The sequence below is a fragment of the Camelus dromedarius genome, chromosome 12, assembly GCF_036321535.1.
Source record: "Camelus dromedarius isolate mCamDro1 chromosome 12, mCamDro1.pat, whole genome shotgun sequence".
Taxonomy (NCBI): Eukaryota; Metazoa; Chordata; class Mammalia; order Artiodactyla; family Camelidae; genus Camelus; species Camelus dromedarius.
Genome location: NC_087447.1, coordinates 234,375 through 252,870, shown reverse-complemented (window position 1 = coordinate 252,870; position 18,496 = coordinate 234,375). Strand labels below are relative to the sequence as shown.

General features: G+C 64.4%; 2 protein-coding genes and 1 long non-coding RNA gene across 5 annotated transcripts; 2 read left to right on the top strand and 1 right to left on the bottom strand.

Annotated features, from left to right (window-relative positions):
* Positions 1–3,698: 3,698 nt before the first annotated feature.
* LOC105106482 (phosphatidylserine synthase 2) lies at positions 3,699–5,585 on the top strand. The gene is made up of 5 exons (XM_064491909.1): positions 3,699–3,852; positions 4,020–4,134; positions 4,204–4,349; positions 4,446–4,631; positions 4,813–5,585. The coding sequence occupies exons 1-5, from the start codon at positions 3,740–3,742 to the stop codon at positions 4,973–4,975; spliced, it is 723 nt and encodes a 240-aa protein (XP_064347979.1). The 5' UTR covers positions 3,699–3,739; the 3' UTR covers positions 4,976–5,585.
* Positions 5,586–6,732: 1,147 nt separating this feature from the next.
* Positions 6,733–17,836, bottom strand: LOC105106481 (ribonuclease inhibitor). 3 transcript variants are annotated; one of them, XM_064491896.1, is made up of 12 exons: positions 17,683–17,836; positions 16,717–16,820; positions 14,700–14,803; positions 11,710–11,815; positions 10,021–10,191; positions 9,632–9,802; positions 9,081–9,251; positions 8,840–9,010; positions 8,515–8,685; positions 8,162–8,332; positions 7,031–7,201; positions 6,733–6,949 (listed from the first exon to the last, which is right to left on the bottom strand). In XM_064491896.1, the coding sequence occupies exons 2-12, from the start codon at positions 16,803–16,805 to the stop codon at positions 6,862–6,864; spliced, it is 1,584 nt and encodes a 527-aa protein (XP_064347966.1). In that variant the 5' UTR covers positions 16,806–16,820; positions 17,683–17,836; the 3' UTR covers positions 6,733–6,861. The 3 variants fall into 3 exon arrangements, with proteins under 3 accessions (XP_064347966.1, XP_064347967.1, XP_064347968.1); XM_064491897.1 differs by lacking the exons at positions 14,700–14,803; positions 16,717–16,820 and having other exon boundaries at positions 17,683–17,834; XM_064491898.1 differs by lacking the exons at positions 14,700–14,803; positions 16,717–16,820; positions 17,683–17,836 and adding an exon at positions 14,191–14,236.
* LOC135322614 (uncharacterized) lies at positions 14,267–15,403 on the top strand. The gene is made up of 3 exons (XR_010383263.1): positions 14,267–14,454; positions 14,660–14,783; positions 15,213–15,403. It is a non-coding gene; the product is annotated as an uncharacterized LOC135322614 (long non-coding RNA).
* Positions 17,837–18,496: the final 660 nt, after the last annotated feature.

Genomic DNA, 18,496 nt, shown 5'->3' with positions numbered 1-18,496 from the left:
TGGTGGGGCTTGCCCCCTCAGCTGGACCAGCCTACTGCAAGGCCTCCGGGGTAGGCCTGGCATGGATCCAGGACAAGCCCCTGGCAGACTGGGTGGGGCAAGGGGTGAGCTCAGGAGGGCTGGAGGGGTGGGGATCAAGTGGCCTCTTGTACCTCCTGGGTTCCCCCTCGAAAGTCATGGAGCCCACCCTGAGTGGCCCTCTCGCCCATGGGAAGCCCTTGCCCTGGGCCCCGGACCCCTGAAGGCAGGGGACATGGTCCCGGGTGGAGATGATGGCTGGAGGACAGTGGCCTAGGGGTGAGGCAGGCGGGAGGGGGTGTCGGGAGGCAACCCTAGTGGTAAGGTCAGTGCTGGGGAGGAGACTGAGGGGTGGGAATCAGAGGTCAGGGAGGGGGGATTGGAGGGGGAGGGGAGGGGCCCCAGAAATGTCAGGGTGAAGCCTGGGGAGGAAGCCTGAGTTGGAGTCACCTCTTGGAGGGGTGCCCAGTGGTAGACCTACCCCGCTGGTGGTCCGGATACCGCCGGCCCTGGGGCTCATCCCAGAGGCCACTGCTGCCGGTCGAGGTCCAGGAGTCCTGGGCTCCATCCCGGGCCCAGCACAGCTGCTGGGGCCTCGGTGTGGGATGGGACTGTGGGGGCCCTGGGAGGGAGGAGTGGGAACGCCCGCACACCCCGCCAGCTCATCAGACCGGTTGCTTCCCAGGGAGACATGTTTTGTGTGGAAAAATCCCGGGAGACAAGTTTGTGCGGTGCTGAGTGTGCCTGAAGGTGCACGCCTGGCATGGGCCAGGACCCGCCCTTCACACGGAGTCCACCCGGGGCCTCCTGGGGCCTGCGGAGGCCAGGCTGGGCTGCATGACCAGGAAGCCAGCCTTGAAGGGCAGACTGCAGGTGGGGACTGGAGGGGACTTGTGCAGAGGCCCCGGGTGGAAGGACGGAGCCGCAGAGGGATGGAATGGGCTTTGGTGGGGTTGGAGCCACGGGAGGGAGAGGAAGCACCAGGCAGGTACCCCGTGGCCTGGTTTTCAACAGCCTGCAGGGTCCCCAGGGCTGGTTCTGAGGACTCTTGGCAGGAGAGGCTACGGGTGCCCCCGGCTGTGAGAAGCCTCCCTGAGGACACGTAGACCCTCCCACCTCCGATCTCCGGCCTTGGTGGCTCAGTGTGCTCTAGAGCTCAGGAGCTTTCTCTAACTGCTGCAGGGCCTGAGGGGCCTGCTATGGCTCGGACAGGTCCCCACCTTAAGCTCAGAGCCCAGTCCGACCCCTGCGACCAGCCTCCTGCTCCTTCCTCCACGAGAGTCCTCTTCTCCCTTGAGCCCGTGCATGGGGAGACAGCACAAGGGGGATTCAGTACCCGGCTTGATGGTGGACTTTCTGGAGGAGGGGTATCCCTGGCAGATGGAGGAAGACTCACCCAGGGAGCTTAGAAAACAAGCGGTAGGTCCGTCTGTGTGCGCAGGGCCTGGGGATCTGCTTTGGTGCACTGTCAAGTTTTGAGAACCTGGAACCTGAGGGCCTGGAAAGGTGAGTGATGCTCCTCCTTGGGAGGTGGGTGGAAGGGGGGAGCCTGGACTCTGCCCTGGGAAGGCAGAAGGAAAGGCTATGGGGGCCCAAGAGGGGAGGTTAGCATTTACACCCCTCCAAGTGACCAGGCTTAGAGACTGGGCTGAGGCATCTACCGGAGGTGGGGACCCCGGGCAGTTGTTACAGAAGTTTCTGAAGGAGGAGCTGGGGGTAAGCAGCAGGTGGTGGACGGGATGGCTCTCAGGGCTGAGGGACAGAGCAGGAGGCAGGATGGAAGGAGGACCCCTGATGCTGACTTTGGTAACCTGGGGGCCACTCACTGCCAAGGGGCACTCAGCAGGTGTGAGGGGCTGCCAGGCATCTGCAGGCGGAGCCTGAGGGGTATCAAGAGGGCACCCCACCCCACTTCCTTTCAGAGGCTGGAGGACGGCTATTAGGCACCAGAGGACCTGGAGAAAAGCTTGAAAATGTAAGCAGGAAAATAAAACAAAATTCAGGAGCGCGCTGGAGTACAGAGAACCTAAGTAGATTGCCCGGGGCCACCCAGCCTGCAGGGGTGGGGGCAGATCAGAACGAGTTGACGTGCTAGGTGTAGGGGTGCAGCGCGCTCGCTCGCGGAGACCCAGGAGGCGCCGGTCTTGCTACTCCAGCCCTGCGCGTCCTGGCGCTTCCTGTTGGCAAACTTGCGCCCACGCTGGCGAACCTTCCAAAGTCCTGAGGGCTTGTCTCCCGCCAAGTGCAGCCCAGGGCCAACCTCCTCCATTGAGCCTTCCTGGACTTGCACCACGGCACCGCCCCTGATCCCCCGGCTCCCGGGGCGGACGCCTGGGGCCAGGCATCCCCCACGCGCCGCCCACCCCGCGTCGTGCACCTTCAGTAGGGAAGGTCATGGAGGGATACAGCTCCCCCTCGCCCAATCCGCTGCCTGCACCTCAGCCCATCCGTCCACCGCTTGTGGTTCTGAGCTCTTCCCAGGCGCTGGTGCTGCTCTGGGCCAGCTGTGTGACCGAGACAGACGCAGCTTCTCGCGGGAGCTCTTCTAGGGTCGGGTGGGACTCAGACACAGCAGCCGACATGCAGTGGTGCTGTTGGGCTGGCCGGGCTGCCAGGAGCCTCCAGGACCTCTTACTCCTCTGGGGCAGAGAGAGGAGCCTTGCAGAGGCCCCAGAGAGGACCCAAAAGGGAGCAGGGCAGCTGGAGCGCATGAGTGGATGGGGACGTGGAAGAGGGTGGGGGACCAGTGTGGGGTGCTTCAGTAGGGGAGTGACATGCCAGATTTGTGTTTCAAAGGACGTCAGCCTCTGTGAGGAGAATGAAGTGATTGAGAGCGGACTGGCTAGGAGGCAGCGGCTGGTCCCCCATGGTGGCCCCCAGATGCAGGGAAGGCGGGGAGAAGTGCTGAGTTCCTTGTCACTCGAGATGTGAAAGCTAATGCTTCCTCCCCCAGGAGGACTGTGCTGGGGCCCCAGGGACGCACCAGTCACCACTCACGGGCTTCGTGGTGCAGGCAGGGTGCTCAAGGCTTTGCTTAGGTTCTGGCCTTAATCCTACCAGGGTTCCCATAGCTGAGCTGCGATTGTCCCCATTTTACGGATGGGGAAACAGGTTCTGCAGGCTAACGAAGTTTCCAGAAGTTTGTGTGTGTAGAGAAATGTGCCCTGAGTGCTGGTGGTGGCATGGGGGATTTGGTAGAGCCCCTGAGGGTCCCCTGGCTTGGCCTGGGCCACTTCCTGCCCAGGTACGAAGAGGGGATCTGTTCCCGGTAGTTCACCTTCAGTCTTCTGAGAGGGATTCGCGCTCCCTGCAGTCCTCTCCCAGTGGCACCCGAGCAGCCCTCTGCCCTCACCATCTTGGTCACCCCTGGACTTGCCATCACTTTTGCTGGAACAACACCAGGGCTGGGTGTCCCTAGCTTTCCAACATCTTTCCCTGAGGACTCCCATGCTGTGGCCCAAAGGGCTGGCTGGCTGACCGAGACCTGGGAGGAGGGTGGCCTGATGCCCACAGAAGTCTCTACCCACGAGGCACGGTGACATCTTGGGCATGCATATGGCTGCTTTTTTTGATATCAGTGTTTTAAACTTTCTATTTGAGGCCTCGCATGTAGGGCGGGGACTGGCTCTCCCATGGGCCCGGGAGGCGGAGTGGTGGCCCCGGACAGGATGGGGTGGGGTCTGTGGCACCCACCTCCCCCGGCTCCCGCCCCCAGTGGATCATGGACGTGCTCGTCTGCAACGGGCTGGGCATCTACTGCGGCATGAAGACCCTCGAGTGGCTGTCCCTGAAGACGTACAAGTGGCAGGGCCTCTGGAACATCCCAACCTACAAGTACGTCCCAGGAGCCACCCTGCCCCACGGGGCCTCGGCGTCCCTGCCGGCCCTTCTCCGGACCACCCCGCCCTGGCCGCCCTCCCTGGGGGAAGTGGCCCAGGAAGAGGCCTGGGGGCGGGGCGGGGCGGGGGCGGTGCCGCCCCAGGTGACAGCCCTGGTTCTAGGGGCAAGATGAAGAGGATCGCCTTCCAGTTCACGCCCTACAGCTGGGTGCGCTTCGAGTGGAAGCCCGCGTCCAGTCTGCGCCGCTGGCTGGCCGTGTGCGGCATCGTCCTGGTGGTAAGGCTGGCGGCCTCCCGCGCGCGGCCCCCGGGCACCGGGCTCACCCCCACCCTCCTCTGCCCCCAGTTTTTGTTGGCAGAACTGAACACGTTCTACCTGAAGTTCGTGCTGTGGCTGCCCCCCGAGCACTGCCTGGTCCTCCTGCGGCTGGTCTTCTTCGTCAACGTGGGCGGCGTGGCCATGCGGGAGATCTACGACTTCATGGACGACCCGTGAGGGCCACGGGGGCCGGGGAGGCACGGGGGGAGCCGGTGCTGCCCCTCGGGCCGAGCTGGCCTGCACGCCCTCAGCCGACGCCTCCCCTGCAGGAAGCCCCACAAGAAGCTGGGCCAGCAGGCCTGGCTGGTGGCGGCCATCACGGTCACGGAGCTGCTCATCGTGGTCAAGTATGACCCGCAGACGCTCACGCTGTCCCTGCCCTTCTACATCTCGCAGTGCTGGACGCTCGGCTCCGTGCTCGCCCTCACCTGGACCGTCTGGCGCTTCTTCCTGCGGTGAGCCCGCACGCCACGGCCCTGCGCCTCCGGGCCTCTCCCCGGTCGGGTCCGAGGCGCCAGGCCCTGCGCGGCTCGGCTCTGCCCTGCCCGCGCTGGCACCCGCGGGGGCGCGTCCGCGGGGCAGTGGCAGGGACCTCCAGGGCCCAGCTGGTGGTGACGCGGCCCCCGCTGCCACCAGGGACATCACCCTGAGGTACAAGGAGACCCGGCGGCAGAAGCAGCGGAGCAGGGCCGACGGCAGTGTGGACGGCGGTGTGGACGGGCATGGGCACCCGCCTGGGCCGGACGACTCCTTGGGGCCCGAGGAGGCCGCGAGGGAGGGGGTGCCGGCTCCAAATTGAGAACGGACGCTGCGCCTCAGCCGCGTGGAGCCCGGGCCCGCCGCCCTCCATCTGCTGGGATTCCCGCTGGGCCTCAGCCCTCAAGGTTTTCTTTTCCTTTTCTCCCACATGCACAGTGGGGCCAGGCACGTGTGTGTGTGTGTGTTGGGGGGGTTGTGCGTGCGGTCGTGTGGGCGTGCGTGCGTGCGTGCGTGCGTGGCAGCGTGAGTGCTCCTGGCTCCTGAGGCTCTGGGGCTCGCCCTGGGCCACGGCCTCCCCTTTCTGCGCAGTCAGCCCGCCAGCCTCGTCCGCACTAGGCCTTGGCACCCACTGAGCGGCTCGGCCCGAGCGGCAGCTTCGCGGTGCCCCTGCGGGCCCCACGACTCCCCTGGCAGCCCGTGCAAAGGATGATCACCCGGGAGCGCCCTGCGGCCGCTGAGAAAGGGCAGATCCTTCACTTGGGGGCTTTCACCTGACCTTCAGACCTGGAGGGTGTGTGGCCGGGGCTGGGGGTGGGGTCAGATACTCCAAGGCCTGGCATCCTGGTGGGTCGTGGGGTCTCCGTGCCCCCAGAGTTGACCTCATCCCCACGAGCAAACAGAACAAATAAAAGCCACGGTGAAGGTCTGTCGCTCTGCGTCTCCTCGCTGCCCTCTTCCTGTCGCCGCCAAGCCCTGCAAGGTGCCCAGGACCCTGGCTTCCACACACCCCCACTGGAAGGAAGCAGGTGGCCTCTTGCTAACCCGCTGCCCTCACCTCTGCCGTAGCCTGTGCCACCACGGACACCGTCCCCACCCCAGGTGCCCCGATGTCTCTTGGCTTCTCAGCCTCTGGCTTCCGTGAGCTGACCTCGCTTTGGGGGTGTGTGACGGGGGTCTCAGTGTGCCCCACCCAGAGGCCCGCCTGCTGCTGTCCCTGCGTCAGCTTTGCTCTGGGCAGACCCACTGCAGGGACACCAGGTGTCCTGTCCGCCCAGCTAGCTCCGCCCGAGGTTCAAGTCACTGGGTTTGTGGTCACTCTGGGTCACAGCCTGCCTCCCTCCCTCCCTATGGGGTGGAGACCCCCGCTGGTTTCTGGCGCGAAATGCACACAGGCCCACCTTGTGCATCTCCTGCCCAGACCCGAGGGCAGCTGCTTCCTTCCAGTGGGAGTGTTTAGAAGCCAGGGTCCTGGGCAACTCGAAGGGCTTTTGCAGCAACAGAAGTTATTGCCCAAGGACCAGACCCTTTGAAAGCTGCCCAGTGTCTGCTCGACTGTGCTGGTCAGGGCAGGTCACCCCTTTGCTACCCACCTGTGGCACGGTGAGGCCAGCTAGACGGAGGAGGACCCTACCCTCCCATCCACGGGGCTCTGGCCTCCACCAGGAACGCGTTCCGAAGCTGGCCATTTACAGGTGCAGCCGGGAGCCGGGAGCCGGGAGCAGCTCCCAGCCGGGTTTCAGGCCCACATGCCAGGCGCCCAGGTGAGCTGCTGACGACCAGAGGCTGCTGTCCCTCTGAGGGCAGGGGGACGTTCTGGTGCCCCTCAGTGTGGGCAGGACACCGTCCTCGCAGACCCTGAGGACGTGAACGCCTGTGGGGGGAGGTGGCCTCCAGGACCGCAGGGAGCAGGACCCTGCCAGCACCCAGGTAGCTCGGGCACATCCACGGCCAGGCCTGGCCCAGAACTCACTTAAGGCTGCTCAGTTTGTGGTTATCGGGCAGCAAGAGCCTCGCGAAAACGTTGCTCCCTCGACACCAGCACCTCGCAGGAACCACAAGGACGGACAAGGACCCCTCTTGCCACAAAAGTGTTTAATGATTATAAAGTGCCTAAAATTCTCTCGCAGAGATAAGTTGATTTGAGCGTTTCTCTCAGTTAAAGCTGGGACACCCCGAGAGGGGAGGCGGGCCGTGCACGGCGGCGCCTCAGGAGATGACCCTCAGGCTGGGCTTGCTCCTCTCCAGGGCCCTCAGGCGGTCCTCCACCTCTTCCGTCCAGTAGATGTCGTAGAGGCTGTGAAAGGAGAGGCAGGGTGGGCCGTGCCCGCCCGCGTACCCGCGTGCCCGCCCGCCCCCGCCGCCGCCGCCCACTTACACCAGCTGCTCCAGGGCACAGCCGGGCTGCTCCAGGCTGCCCAGCAGCTGCAGGACGCCAGGGTCGCCCATGCAGTTGTTGCTCAGGTCCAGCTCGCGCAGGCTCTGGTTAGCCAGCAGGAGCGCCGCGAGCCCGCCACAGCCGCTGTTAGACACGTCGCAGTCCCCCAGCCTGGGTGGAGAGCAGGGCAGAGGTTGGGGCAGAGGGCACCAGTGACCGGCCTAGTGACCTGGGCCATGCTCGTGGCCCCGGCGTCACAGCTCTCCCCCCACCTCAGCCTGGAGGCGCAGAGCTCCCCTCTGCGGGCACAGCGGCCACAGGCTGGACTCAGCACCCCAACTCCTTGCTTCCTCACCCCCGAGCCCGGCTGCGTGGGGCGGAGGCTCTACAGAGGCCAAGGGGATGGCTGGGGACAGGAGGCACGAGGGCCAAAGGAAGGTTAGAGGTGCCGGCTCCCGCGGGGGGGGCGGCAGCGCGAGGCCCAGGGGCCCCCAGCGCCACAAGACCACCATGCCGAGGGGCCGTGCCGGGTTCGCTGGGGCAGACCCAGGTGTCAGGGACCACAGCTCCTCTCCCCGCCTGACTTCAGAGTGTCCCCAAGACCCTGGAAGCAGGACAGCGTCCCCTGGCAGGATGCAGGAGGGTCCCGCCTGGGGCTCAGCTGCAGGGCCGGCTGTCTAGGGCTCCTCGGCCCCACCTTCGCCTGCTGCCCGGGATGACCACCGTCCCAGGGGAGCCACCAGTGGAAGACAGGCAAGGACACAGAACAGAGGAAAAACAGTGACGGCAGAAGTGAGAGGCTGAGCAGCTGGGCTGGAAGACAGAACAGGGAGCCTGGAGGCCGGCCCGCCAGGCCAGCAGTGGACCCTGGAGCACGACACGCTCCTTCAGTGCAGCCAGCACCCAGCACGCACGGTGCCGGGAGCACGAGCCGGCTCAGGCCAGGCAGCACGGAGCAGGGCCCCGCCGACGAGGGCCTGGCAGGCAGGCGAGCACAGGCCGGGGCGGAAGCTGCTCTGGGTGGGGGCCGAGAAGAGGACACCCAGAAGGCTGCGTGGGGACAGGGCTCCCACACGGGAGGGGGCCCTGCCGCCCCGCGCAGGCACACTCGCGCTCCGCCCGCTGGCTCACCAGAGCGCGCGCAGCACGCAGCCGGGCTGGCGCAGGCCCCGGCAGAGCTCCTGGACGCCCGCGTCACCCAGCTTGTTGCTGCTCAGCTGCAGCTCCAGGAGACGCTTGTTCCGGGCCAGCACGGTGCCGAAGTGGGGGCAGCAGGCGGCCGTGAGGCTGCAGGACTTCACCCTGCGGGAGGCAGACAGGGACTGAGGTCGCTGCAGACCTGAGCCCGAGGGGCGCCCCTCCCAGGGCCCCCTCCCGCTCCTCCTGGCTTCTGGGCAGCTCAACCTCAGCACCTCGTCCCTGCCCTCCCTCCGAGGAAGCTCCGGCCCCCAGGCCACAAGCCTCCTCACGGGGCGCACGCTCACCACAGCATCTCCAGCTGGCAGCTGGGCTGCAGCAGGCTCTCACACAGCAGTTGGGCGCCCTCGTCACCCAGGTGGTTGCCCGCCAGACTGAGCTCCTTCAGGGTCTCCTTGGCCCTGAGGACGCGGCACAGGTCTCTGCAGCCGCTGGTGGTGACCTCACATTCCCAGAGCCTGCGGGGGAGGGGGAGGGGGAGTGCTTGGGCTGTCACTGCAGGGCCAGCGGGGCGATGCCGACCCCGTGTCAGCACAGCGGCACTCTCGGACGTCCCCCGCCGCGCCCGGCCGCTCTGCAGGCCCTGCCCGCCCAGCCCGGGGGCCGACTCACCACAGGGTCCTGAGCTGGGAGCCGGGGCTCAGCAGCCCGGGACACAGGTCCGTGACGCCCGCGTCACTCAGCGCGTTGCTGCCTAAGTCCAGCTCTCTCAGCGAGGCCTGGGCAGCCAGGATGCCACACAGGTCCTTACAGTTGGCCGCCGTGAGGCCACAGTTCTCCAGCCTGGGGACACAAGAGGTGCCGGGAGCGGGGGAGCCCCGCCCGCAACCCCCCACCCCGGCCCAGACCTTACTTGAGCGTCTCCAGCTGGCAGGCAGAGTCCGCCAGGCCCCGGCACAGCGTCCGGATGCCCGCCTCGCCGATGTCATTGTTGCTCAGCACCAGCTCCTTCAGCTTCTGCGTGGCCCTGAGCACGGCAGCCAGGGGCTCGCAGCTGGCGGCAGTCAGGTTGCAGTACTCCAGCCTGGGGACAGGTGGCCGGCCAGCCCCTCACTCGCAGGAATGCGTCCGGGCCGGCAGGCCGAGGGCCTCCCTTCCCACCCGGGACAGTGGGCGGCGGAGACCCAGGAGAGAGAACACCTGTCCTGAGCCGGGCCTTTCTGGCCCAGCTTCCTTCCTCGGCCGCTGACCCCACCCGTGTGCTCACGGCCACTCCTGCTTGAGCGCGGGGTCATAGGCCAGCTGCCAGCTCCTCCGGCCTCAGCTGGGAGTTAGGGAGCAGGAGGTCTGCAGGTCCCCGAGATCCCCCTCAAAGCTCCCTGAAGCTGATGAGCTGGGGAGGGGGCTTCCCAGGGGACAGGTGGGTGCAGGGGGTGGGCCTAGGGGGAGCGGGCACACACTCACTGCAGCTTCTCCAGTTGGCACTTGGGGTCCAGGAGCCCCTCGCAGAGCAGCTGCAGGCCGGCGTCCCCCAGCGGGTTGTTGCTGAGGTGCAGCTCCTGCAGGGTGGGCAGGGAGCGCAGCAGGCCGGGCAGGGCCCCGCAGCCGGCCTCCGTCAGGGAGCAGTTCTGGAGGCTGGAGTACGTGGCCGTCAGCGGGGCCCCACGTGATACAAGCCACCCCCGTCTCTAGGAGCCTGGGCAAGGCGCGTGTGTGGGCGCCCACAGGGCGGCTGGGCCGGGCTCAGGTGTGCCTCAGGGCCCAGGGCCCAGGGCCCAGGGATGACAGGCAGGGCTGCGGTGTGAGTGGAGCCTCCCCGGACCGCCGAGCAGGCTCAGACCCTGCAGCCTCACCTGAGCTTCTGGATCTTGCAGGTGGGGCTCTGCAGCCCCTGGAGCACCAAGTGCACGCCGCCATCACCCAGCTCATTGGTGCCGAGGCTGAGCTCGGTCAGGGAGGAGTTGACCCGGAGGGCGGAACTGATGTCCTTGCACCGCACCTCCGTGAGGCCACAGTCGTCCAGCCTGTGGACGGACACCTGGTCATTTCACACAGCAGGCCGTGACCCGACAGTGGGCCAAGAACTGGGCAAGGTGGGTGACAACCAACACAGCTTAAAACGAAACAGGAAAAGCATATGATCATCTTGGAAAACTTCAGACACCGGCACGTGTACGGATGCGGATCTCCACATCTTACCGAGGGGCCCGTCAGCAGGTGTCCACCTCCAGGAGAGAAATCAAACCTGGACAAGGCAGCAGCTCCGAGCACGTGTGGGAGAGGACGCGGCACCTCAGAGGGCAGTGCACACCTGAAGGGCCTCAGCAGGCCCAGCGGGGAACGTACCAGAGCACAACCCAGGACCCGTCCGTCCCCGTGAGTGAAAACCCGAGTGAACACAGGTGGGAGGAAAGCCAGCCCTTACTCACGGAATGACGGCTGGTAGTCGTGGAAGGAACGGGGACATTAAAATCCCAGTTAGGCAAAGGCCGGGTAATAGCCATTCTGGCAAGAGCCACCAACGGGTGTGGAGCTCAGTGGACGACCGTTTTAGCACAAAAGGGTGAGAGCAGAGTCTCAGGTGTCTCACCCAGGGTGTTTGCCGATAACAGGAAAACCAGTGACTGCAGTGGAGAACCGGCAGGCACCACCCATCAGGTGGTCATGGTGACCACGAGGGGTCACCGTTCGGTGCCACTGTGACCATAAACCCCAGATATGACATGCCAGGCAGGACACAACATCACTTCTGTGTTATCTTCCCCAGAATGTGTGACTCAGCTCTGAGAAGACGTCGAGGGTCAGGTGGCCAAGGTCAAGGGCGGACAGAGGGGCCAGGGAGACGTGAGGATGAGTGCCCCGAGGGCTCCCGTGCGCCCCGGGAACAGGAGAGGACACAGGTGGGAGGGCCGGTGATGAGAGGCGAGGCGCCCTGTTGGGCTCTTTGCTGTGACCCGGCCCCAGGCGACAGGGCGCCTGACGTCAGGGGGAGGGGGCGCAGGGCACAGGGAACCCCGCACCGTCTTCACAACTCTTCCATAACCTAAAATGCTTTCAAGGAAGTTCAAAAGGAAAACGACAAGCAGGCAGGCATCCATCTCTCACCGGTGAACGCTCAGGACCCCTAGGTCTGTGCTGTTTCCCAGCCTGCGGCCCCGCAGGGGACAGGGCACAGGCAGTGCCCCCGGGAGGGGAGCCGACAGACGCGATCGCACCCCCGGAGCAAGAGGGCGAGCTGCAGACCCTGGTCTGGGCCGCTCTGCCCACCGGGCTTGGGCCGGCAATGGGTTTGCATTCAAGTGGTTGGAGAAAGGCAGGGTAAGATACAGCCCAAGTGGTAGAGCGTACGCTTAGCATTCACGAGGTCCTGGGTTCAGTCCCTGTATCCTCCTCTAAAAATAAATAAGTAAACCTAATTACCCCCCTCAAAAACAACAAAAAATAGTTGGAGGAAAAATTTAAAAAGTAAATTTTATGCCACACAAGAACCACACAGAAGTCACAGCACGCTTCCGTAAGTGAAGTGACGTGGGGGCTGCTACCTGACCACCTCGTACTGCTGGATCAGCGGCAGGAGCTCCGTCCACCGGCTGTCGCTCAGCTCCTCACACTGGATGTCCAGGTTCATGGCGGGAGGTGAAGTCTCTCCTAGACAAGATGCAGAGGGAGAAATTCTCTCAAGGTTCGAGAGGCCAGAGCAGAGACCCAGCAGATGGGGGGGGGGGGGGGCGGGACAGCGAGGGGAGTCCAAACAGGACCCCAAGCGGCCAACCTTTGTGGAGGAGCCAGTCTCTCCCTCGCCTGCTTCCTTCCCCTTCCTCAGCTCCTTGATCCTTTATCCACCTCGGCCTCCAGCAGAAAAGCCGGGGTGGGTGGAGGGAAGCTTCGCCCACTGGGCTCCCTGCTCCCCCAGCCCCTGGCACTGGCCACCCGCAGCCCTGCCTCTGACTTGCCTGGGCTGGCTGCAGGCCTGGCCACAGCGTGGAGACCCCAGTCAAGGGAGCACAGGGGCCACATCTGTCAAGTGCTATGGAACTCTCCCTGCCTGTTCACTGGAAATGGGGGGCTGTGCCGGCCAGGCAGACCATCCACAAAGCCGCAGTCCCCCCAGCACTTGAGTACCTGGGGCCTCACTGCCCTGAGGCAGCTGGGTGGGTGGCACAGGTGCCTGTGGTCAGGTGACAGTTCCCGAGGGCTACCAGCTGCAGGTGCCCTGGACAGGACAGAGCAGGTGGGGTGGGGGCCCCAGGTCCAGTGGCCTGCACTCTGGGCGGTGCATTCCCCGGGGTGCCCGATTCCATGATCCCCTTCTGGGAGCTGGGACTCTGGACAGGGCATGTCCTCTGCCCCACCTTGGGTCAGTGAGCGACCAGCCCAGACAGGCCAGCTCACCAAGCAGGCTGAGAAAAGCAAGAGGCCTTTGCCCAGCAGGTATGGGATGGGAGATCACACAGACCCTGAAACCTCACCTGGGACAAGCACAGAGCCTGAATAAAAGAGGAACCGGAGCCCCAGGCCGGGGCTCACTGTGGCCCGGAAGGTGGGGGCCAGCAGGAGAGGGAGCCACGGGCTGCCATGAGTGGAGACTGGGGGTGGGGGTGACAGAACGCTCAGTGAAGAGTCACACCTGGGAACAGTGTCATTCCAGGTCTCTGGAAACAGGATGACTCAGGCCCACGAGGGTTCTCGGTTCCCCGAAACCCCAGCTTTCTGAGAACAACGCTCCTCTCATGTTTGTGCCCGTGCCTGGCTCGGCCCTGGCCTTGCTGAAGGGGGGCTCCCCCTCCCACCCCGAGGCTGGTTCGGAGCCCACAGTGGGGAGAAGAGCCAGCCCAGGCCAAGGCTCTAGTTGCATTCCTGCTGAGCAGAGGCCCCCCCCCGTGCCAACCTGTCAACCGGCAAGCAAGACTCACGACTGCACGTCCCAGCACGTGGGCCTGCTAAGAAACTGGGGCGAGGGCATCGGTAACTGGCCACCTGACGCAACCCTCACAGGGACAAACCCAGCGCATGTGAGCAAAGCCAGACCTGCCCCACCCAGCCCAAAGTGTGCTCACCCAAACCCTGACTCAGAATCCTCCATCCAGGCCTGAGAGGCGTCAGGAACAGGGAGCTCACAGCTGGTGATTCTGACCCCTCCCGAGGGGAGGGGGGAAGGAGGTGGCACGGAGGGACCCCTGAGGGGTGCCAGTCCCAACTCTGCTGCCTCTCCCTGAATCCCGTGTGACGCTAGGGGACTCAGTTCTAGGCTGGGAACTGATACGCAGCAGCTGGCCCGACCTCCCAGCTTGGCTGGACCCCCCACGGCATCCCTTTGGTTGGCCCTTGGGACCAGGAGGCCGCCTCTTCACCTCCAGGGGTCACTGATCCCTTTCAGAATCCGTGAAAAAGAGTCACATCCCCCCAGAGATGCCGTGTACAACCGTCCTCACCACCCTCAGCTAGGGCACCTGGTCGGGATGGGAGCAAGCACACGTCGGGCCCACGCGCTCACTGGGAACCGGGACCAGCAGCTGGGCTGCTCCCCAGGCCCCATGGCATGGGTCCAGCATCTCCACAACGGCCCGTAAGTAACGCGGGGTAACCGGCCGCCCGCGCGAGGCCGCGCCGCACGACCGGAGCCGCGTCTGTTCCGCCTTCGGTCTGGCCTGGGCCTTCCCCGGGGCGGCGGGGAGCGCGGGCGCGCCGGGGGCAGCCCGGGGCCGGAGCCGCCCTCCCCGCCCTCCGCGCCGGCCCGAGGCTCCGCGTGTGTCCGGCGACCCGGGGTCAACGCGGGGTTGGGCCGGGGCCGCTCGCGGGGGAAGCGGGCCGCTCAGACGCGGCGCCGAGAGGACTCCCGGCGCCCCCGGCCCCCACGCCCTTCCTGGGCCCCGGGGCCGTCCGCCAGGCGGTCAGGGGCCGGGGAGCCCTCGAAACGCCGCAGGGTCACCCGAGTTCGCGCGCCTGGCCAGTGAAGTGAGGCCGCCGCGCCCCGCTTCCCGGCCCGCGCCCGCTCCCGCTCCGCCCGGGACCCCGGACCTCACCTCGCGTCGCCACCGCAGACCCGAGGGCCGAGCCGCTGCTTCCGCCGGGGCCGCGGGGCGAGGCGGGTCCAGGGGCGGGGGCGGGACTCGGGGGCGGGGCTTAGGCGGCGGAGCCCGGCGCGGCCCGGAGGCCCAGGTCTGGTAGCCCTCGCCCACCCGACCCCCACGGCGGGACACCAGCCCCAGGGACCGGCCTGCCCTTCATCCCTCCTCGGCCTGGCGCAGGGCCTTTTTCTGAGCCGTGCGCCGAGCCAAAGCTCCCAGGTAAGCCTTCGCCGCTTTCCGCTTGGCCTAGGGGTAACATTCCAAGTCCCTGTTTGATTTACCACTGTGTCGCCCAGAACAGATGGCAGGCGAGCTCGCGGGGAGGGGGCACCAACCGGAGGTGGGGCTGCCGGCGCTGGGAGGCCCGGCCGCCCCCACGAAGACTCGCCGGGTCTTCCCTTCCTCTGCCTCCTCCCGCCAACAGGCCAGTCAGGGAGTTTCCCAGAGCACAGAAATAAAAATACCTGAGACACGCCAGACAGGAGAGGGTGGAAGTGACCATCGGTTATCTGCAGTGGCTGTGATGAACTGGACGAGCCAGTAAGCAGGTAGGTAGGGCAGGGAGTCCCTGGAGAAAGAGAACCTGGGGTGGCTTTCTGGACACGAGAGGCCATTTTTGGCCTAAGCAATTTTGTGGTCTAAGCCTGGCCACAGTGCTTGCCCTTGAACTGGTCTCAGTATAACGATCTTAAGTGAACACAGGACTACGGAAACAGTGCCTGGCAACCCAAGTAACAACAGCAAAGATACCAGCTGTAAAGATTCCCAGTGCTGGAGGGGGAGGGTACAGCTCCGTGTAGAGTGCGTGCTAAGCACGCACGAGGTCCTGGGTTCAGTCACCAGTACACCTCCATTACAAGAACTGAATCAACCGAATTACCACCCGCAAAACAAACAAAAACAACAAATAAATAAAAATGGTTAAGATGGTAAATTAAAAAAAAGAAGAAGAAGAAAGACTCCCAGTTCTGTTTCAGCGGCAAAGACCAGCCTGAAGCCTCAACCAGCAAGCCTCCTGGGCCCTAAGGGACGATGGCGCTGACCTCGTCCGACCCTCCTGACTCCGATCGAATAAAGCTGGGGCTCTGTGGGAAGACACTGCTTTGGGAAAGAACCCCCGTGTTCTCCTTACTTGCTGCAAGTAATAATAAATCCTTCCTTCTCCCGATCTTTGGCTCAGTTGTGTACTTGGGCTCGACACCCACCAAGAGGCCAACCCAGCTTTTCAGGTAGCAAGCATGGAGTTCCGCTTCTGGAGCACAGTTTGGCTTATGTAGAACTGACACACCCCTCCATTTCTGTGTATCAATCAAAAGACATATTCATGCCTGAGCTTAGGATACACGCTCAAAATGCCTTTTTTGCAGCAACTGTGTAACCGTCCAAACCTCCAGACGCTCTAAATGTCTATCAGTAGGGAAGTGGTTAAATCATCTGTAACATAGCTGTTTCGTGCCCCTTCTGGCTAAACCATAACCAATCCTGAGGCCGGACTGGCCCTCGTGGTTCTTACTATGATTGCAAGACACCCTTCAGCAAAGACCATTAGGAAACTTGGAAAAAATGTTTATTACTCACACTTGTAGGAATGCACAGGGCACACCTGGGGCTGCAAAGCGAGGTGGGAATGGGGTGAGGGCAGGCGCCCAGCGCTCTGCTTTTACTGGGGTTGAGGATGGGGGCCTAAGGTTTCACGGGCTCACTACTGGTAAGTTAGAAACAAAAGAGCAAGAATTTAAAGCTGGAGGAGAAGAAAGAGCATGTGGCCCAAATGGTCAGCTACTGAAACCAACCAATCTCTAACGGTACCAAAGGAGGCTCAGGGAACTGACTGGTTGCCTGGGAGTCCAGTCACGGGGGGAATAAAGGAAGGGCTACTCAACCTGGGGAGACTATTTGGCGGGGCCAGTCCTTGGCTCGAGGAGCTCGCAAGGAGACCAGGGCTACCAACGTGGGGCCACGGGATCCCGAGAGCCCAGGGGCCTCCCAGAGGTGAGCCCCTTAAGCACAGACAACCACCCCACCCCACGCCACGAGCTCCTGCAGAGCAAGCGCAAGTCGACAAGTCGTCAAGGGAAGACAGTGAGCAGCTCTCTCCCACCTTGACGCAGGAGGATGAGAGTGGTGCTGGGCTGCTGGCAGAGGCTACTGCAGCCTGGACTTGGCGAGGATGGAGGAAGGCAGAAGGGAGGTGGGCAGAGAGGGGACTCTGGGTGCGCTGGAACCCAAACCGACTTTAACGTGGCTTGCATAAAATGAGCAGAATGTGCTTTCTGCAGAAAAATCCTAAGACATAAAAAGTGAAAGGCCCTAGAATGCCCATCTTCCAGAGACAAAGGCTGTGTCTCTGTATGTGCTCCTATTCCTCCTGTACACACAATACACTCGTTTTAAAATAAAAATGAGATATTGGGAATGGTATCTGGAACAATGGCCCCCCAGCTCCATCGCGTGTCAATCCCCAAGCGTGTCAGTAGTCACCTTACGTGGCAAAGGGGTCTTTGCAGATATGACCACGTTAGGGATCTTGAGATGGGGAGAACGCCCCGGATCACTCGGATAGGCCCCATGTAGTCACGAGGGTCCTTATAAGAGAGAGAGGCAAAGGGGGAAGTCAGAGAGGAAGCGCCACAGGGCACGCAGAGGTTGGAGGGGTTGCCCTCCGGAGGTGGGGGAAGGCAACGTCTAGAGGCCCAGACAGATTCTCGCCCGGAGCCGGCCGGAGCGGAACGAGCCGGCCCTGTGGAGAGCGTGGCTTCAACCCCCTGAGGCCCATTTTGGACTTCCCGCCTCCAGAAGTGTAACATAATACGTCCGTGGTAATTCCCTGCAGCAGCAGGAGGAAACATGCGTTACGGAGCTCTGTATCTCAGTTAAGACCAGCTACGCGTACAACGTACGCACGAATACAGCGTATACGTGTCACGTCAACGGGCGCGGGCACAAGCTAACTTCTGGCCACACTGTGAGCCACTCTCCAAATGTCTTCACTCAGCCCACCTCTACGGGCGGACATGTAGGCTGTTTTCACCTTTTCCGGCTTTACAGCATGTTCTCCTACGTGGTTACCTTCCTCGTACGCCATCCTCTGGGGGGCCCGCCTGGTTCTAAGGTCCCGGCCCAAGGCCAGCCTGCAAGGCGGCAGATGCCACTAACTTGGCCGGCACCGCGCGCCCGCGCAGCTGCGTGGGCGCCGGGGCTGGTGGCAGCCCAACGGCGCAAGGGCTGGGACGCGGACCCCCTCCGGACCTTCCAGCCCCCTCCCCCCGCCGGGGCAACCCTGACCCCGCGGCCCCGCGAGGTTCTGTCCCGCTTGCGTTCCGCTCCCGCCCACAGGAGCTGCCCACCCAGCTCCCCAGGGTCTCGGACGACCTAACGGGGCGGAGCTGCCGGCGGGCAGATAGCCCGGCCCAAGGCCCAACACCCTGCGGCGCCACGCGGGCAGACCTGTCTGCCGGGGCCGCCTGCCCTTCCCGGGAGTCGGCTCCTCAGAGCGGCGGAAGGTCGACCGTTACTCAATTCGAGGAGGAAAGTCTGGCGCACGGTCCGGGACCGCGCAGGCGCAGACGCGGCGCCCCGCCGGACTCCCAGCGAGCCCGGGCCGGGACGGCGGGCGCGCGTGCGCGGGGCGGGCTCGGGCGCTGACGTCTTCGGAGCGCGCCAACGTTCGCTGGGCGGTGCCGCGGCCTCGGCCCTCGCGGCCCCGCCTCACCGCCCCGCCCCCGGAGAGCGCGCGTCTCCCCGGGCTGTGTGGCCTCGGTAACGCCGGGCGCACGTCCACTCGCGGCCCGGCCAAGGCCGGCGCCGGTGAGGACTGACCACGGCCAGGCAGTCGTTTATTTGGGCCACCCGCTGACGGACCGCAGGTGACCGACGTAGACACGACGACAGCCTGTCCCTGCCCGTAGACTGGGAGGGAGGCGGCCGACTTCAGACCGGGGCTGAGGGCCTCGCGGGCGGGGCGCGGCCTCGCGGGCGGGGCTGGGGGGTCTCGTGGGCAGGGCGGGGCGGGGCGCTACGTAGCGGGCGGGGCTGGGGGGCCTCCCGTGCAGGGCGGGTCTCGCGGGCGGGGCGGGGCGGGGCCTGAGTTGTGGTCTGGAGGGGTTAGGAGCACCTTCGAAAATGTTGTTTTCTCCTGCCACTTACATATTTTTTTCTTTTTGTTTTCTTCTCTCATCTGTGCTCCACGATCCATTGTCCCCTCAACGTCACTTCTCCCTCTTTTCTGTATGCATTTTTATAACATGTTCTGTATTTCTGA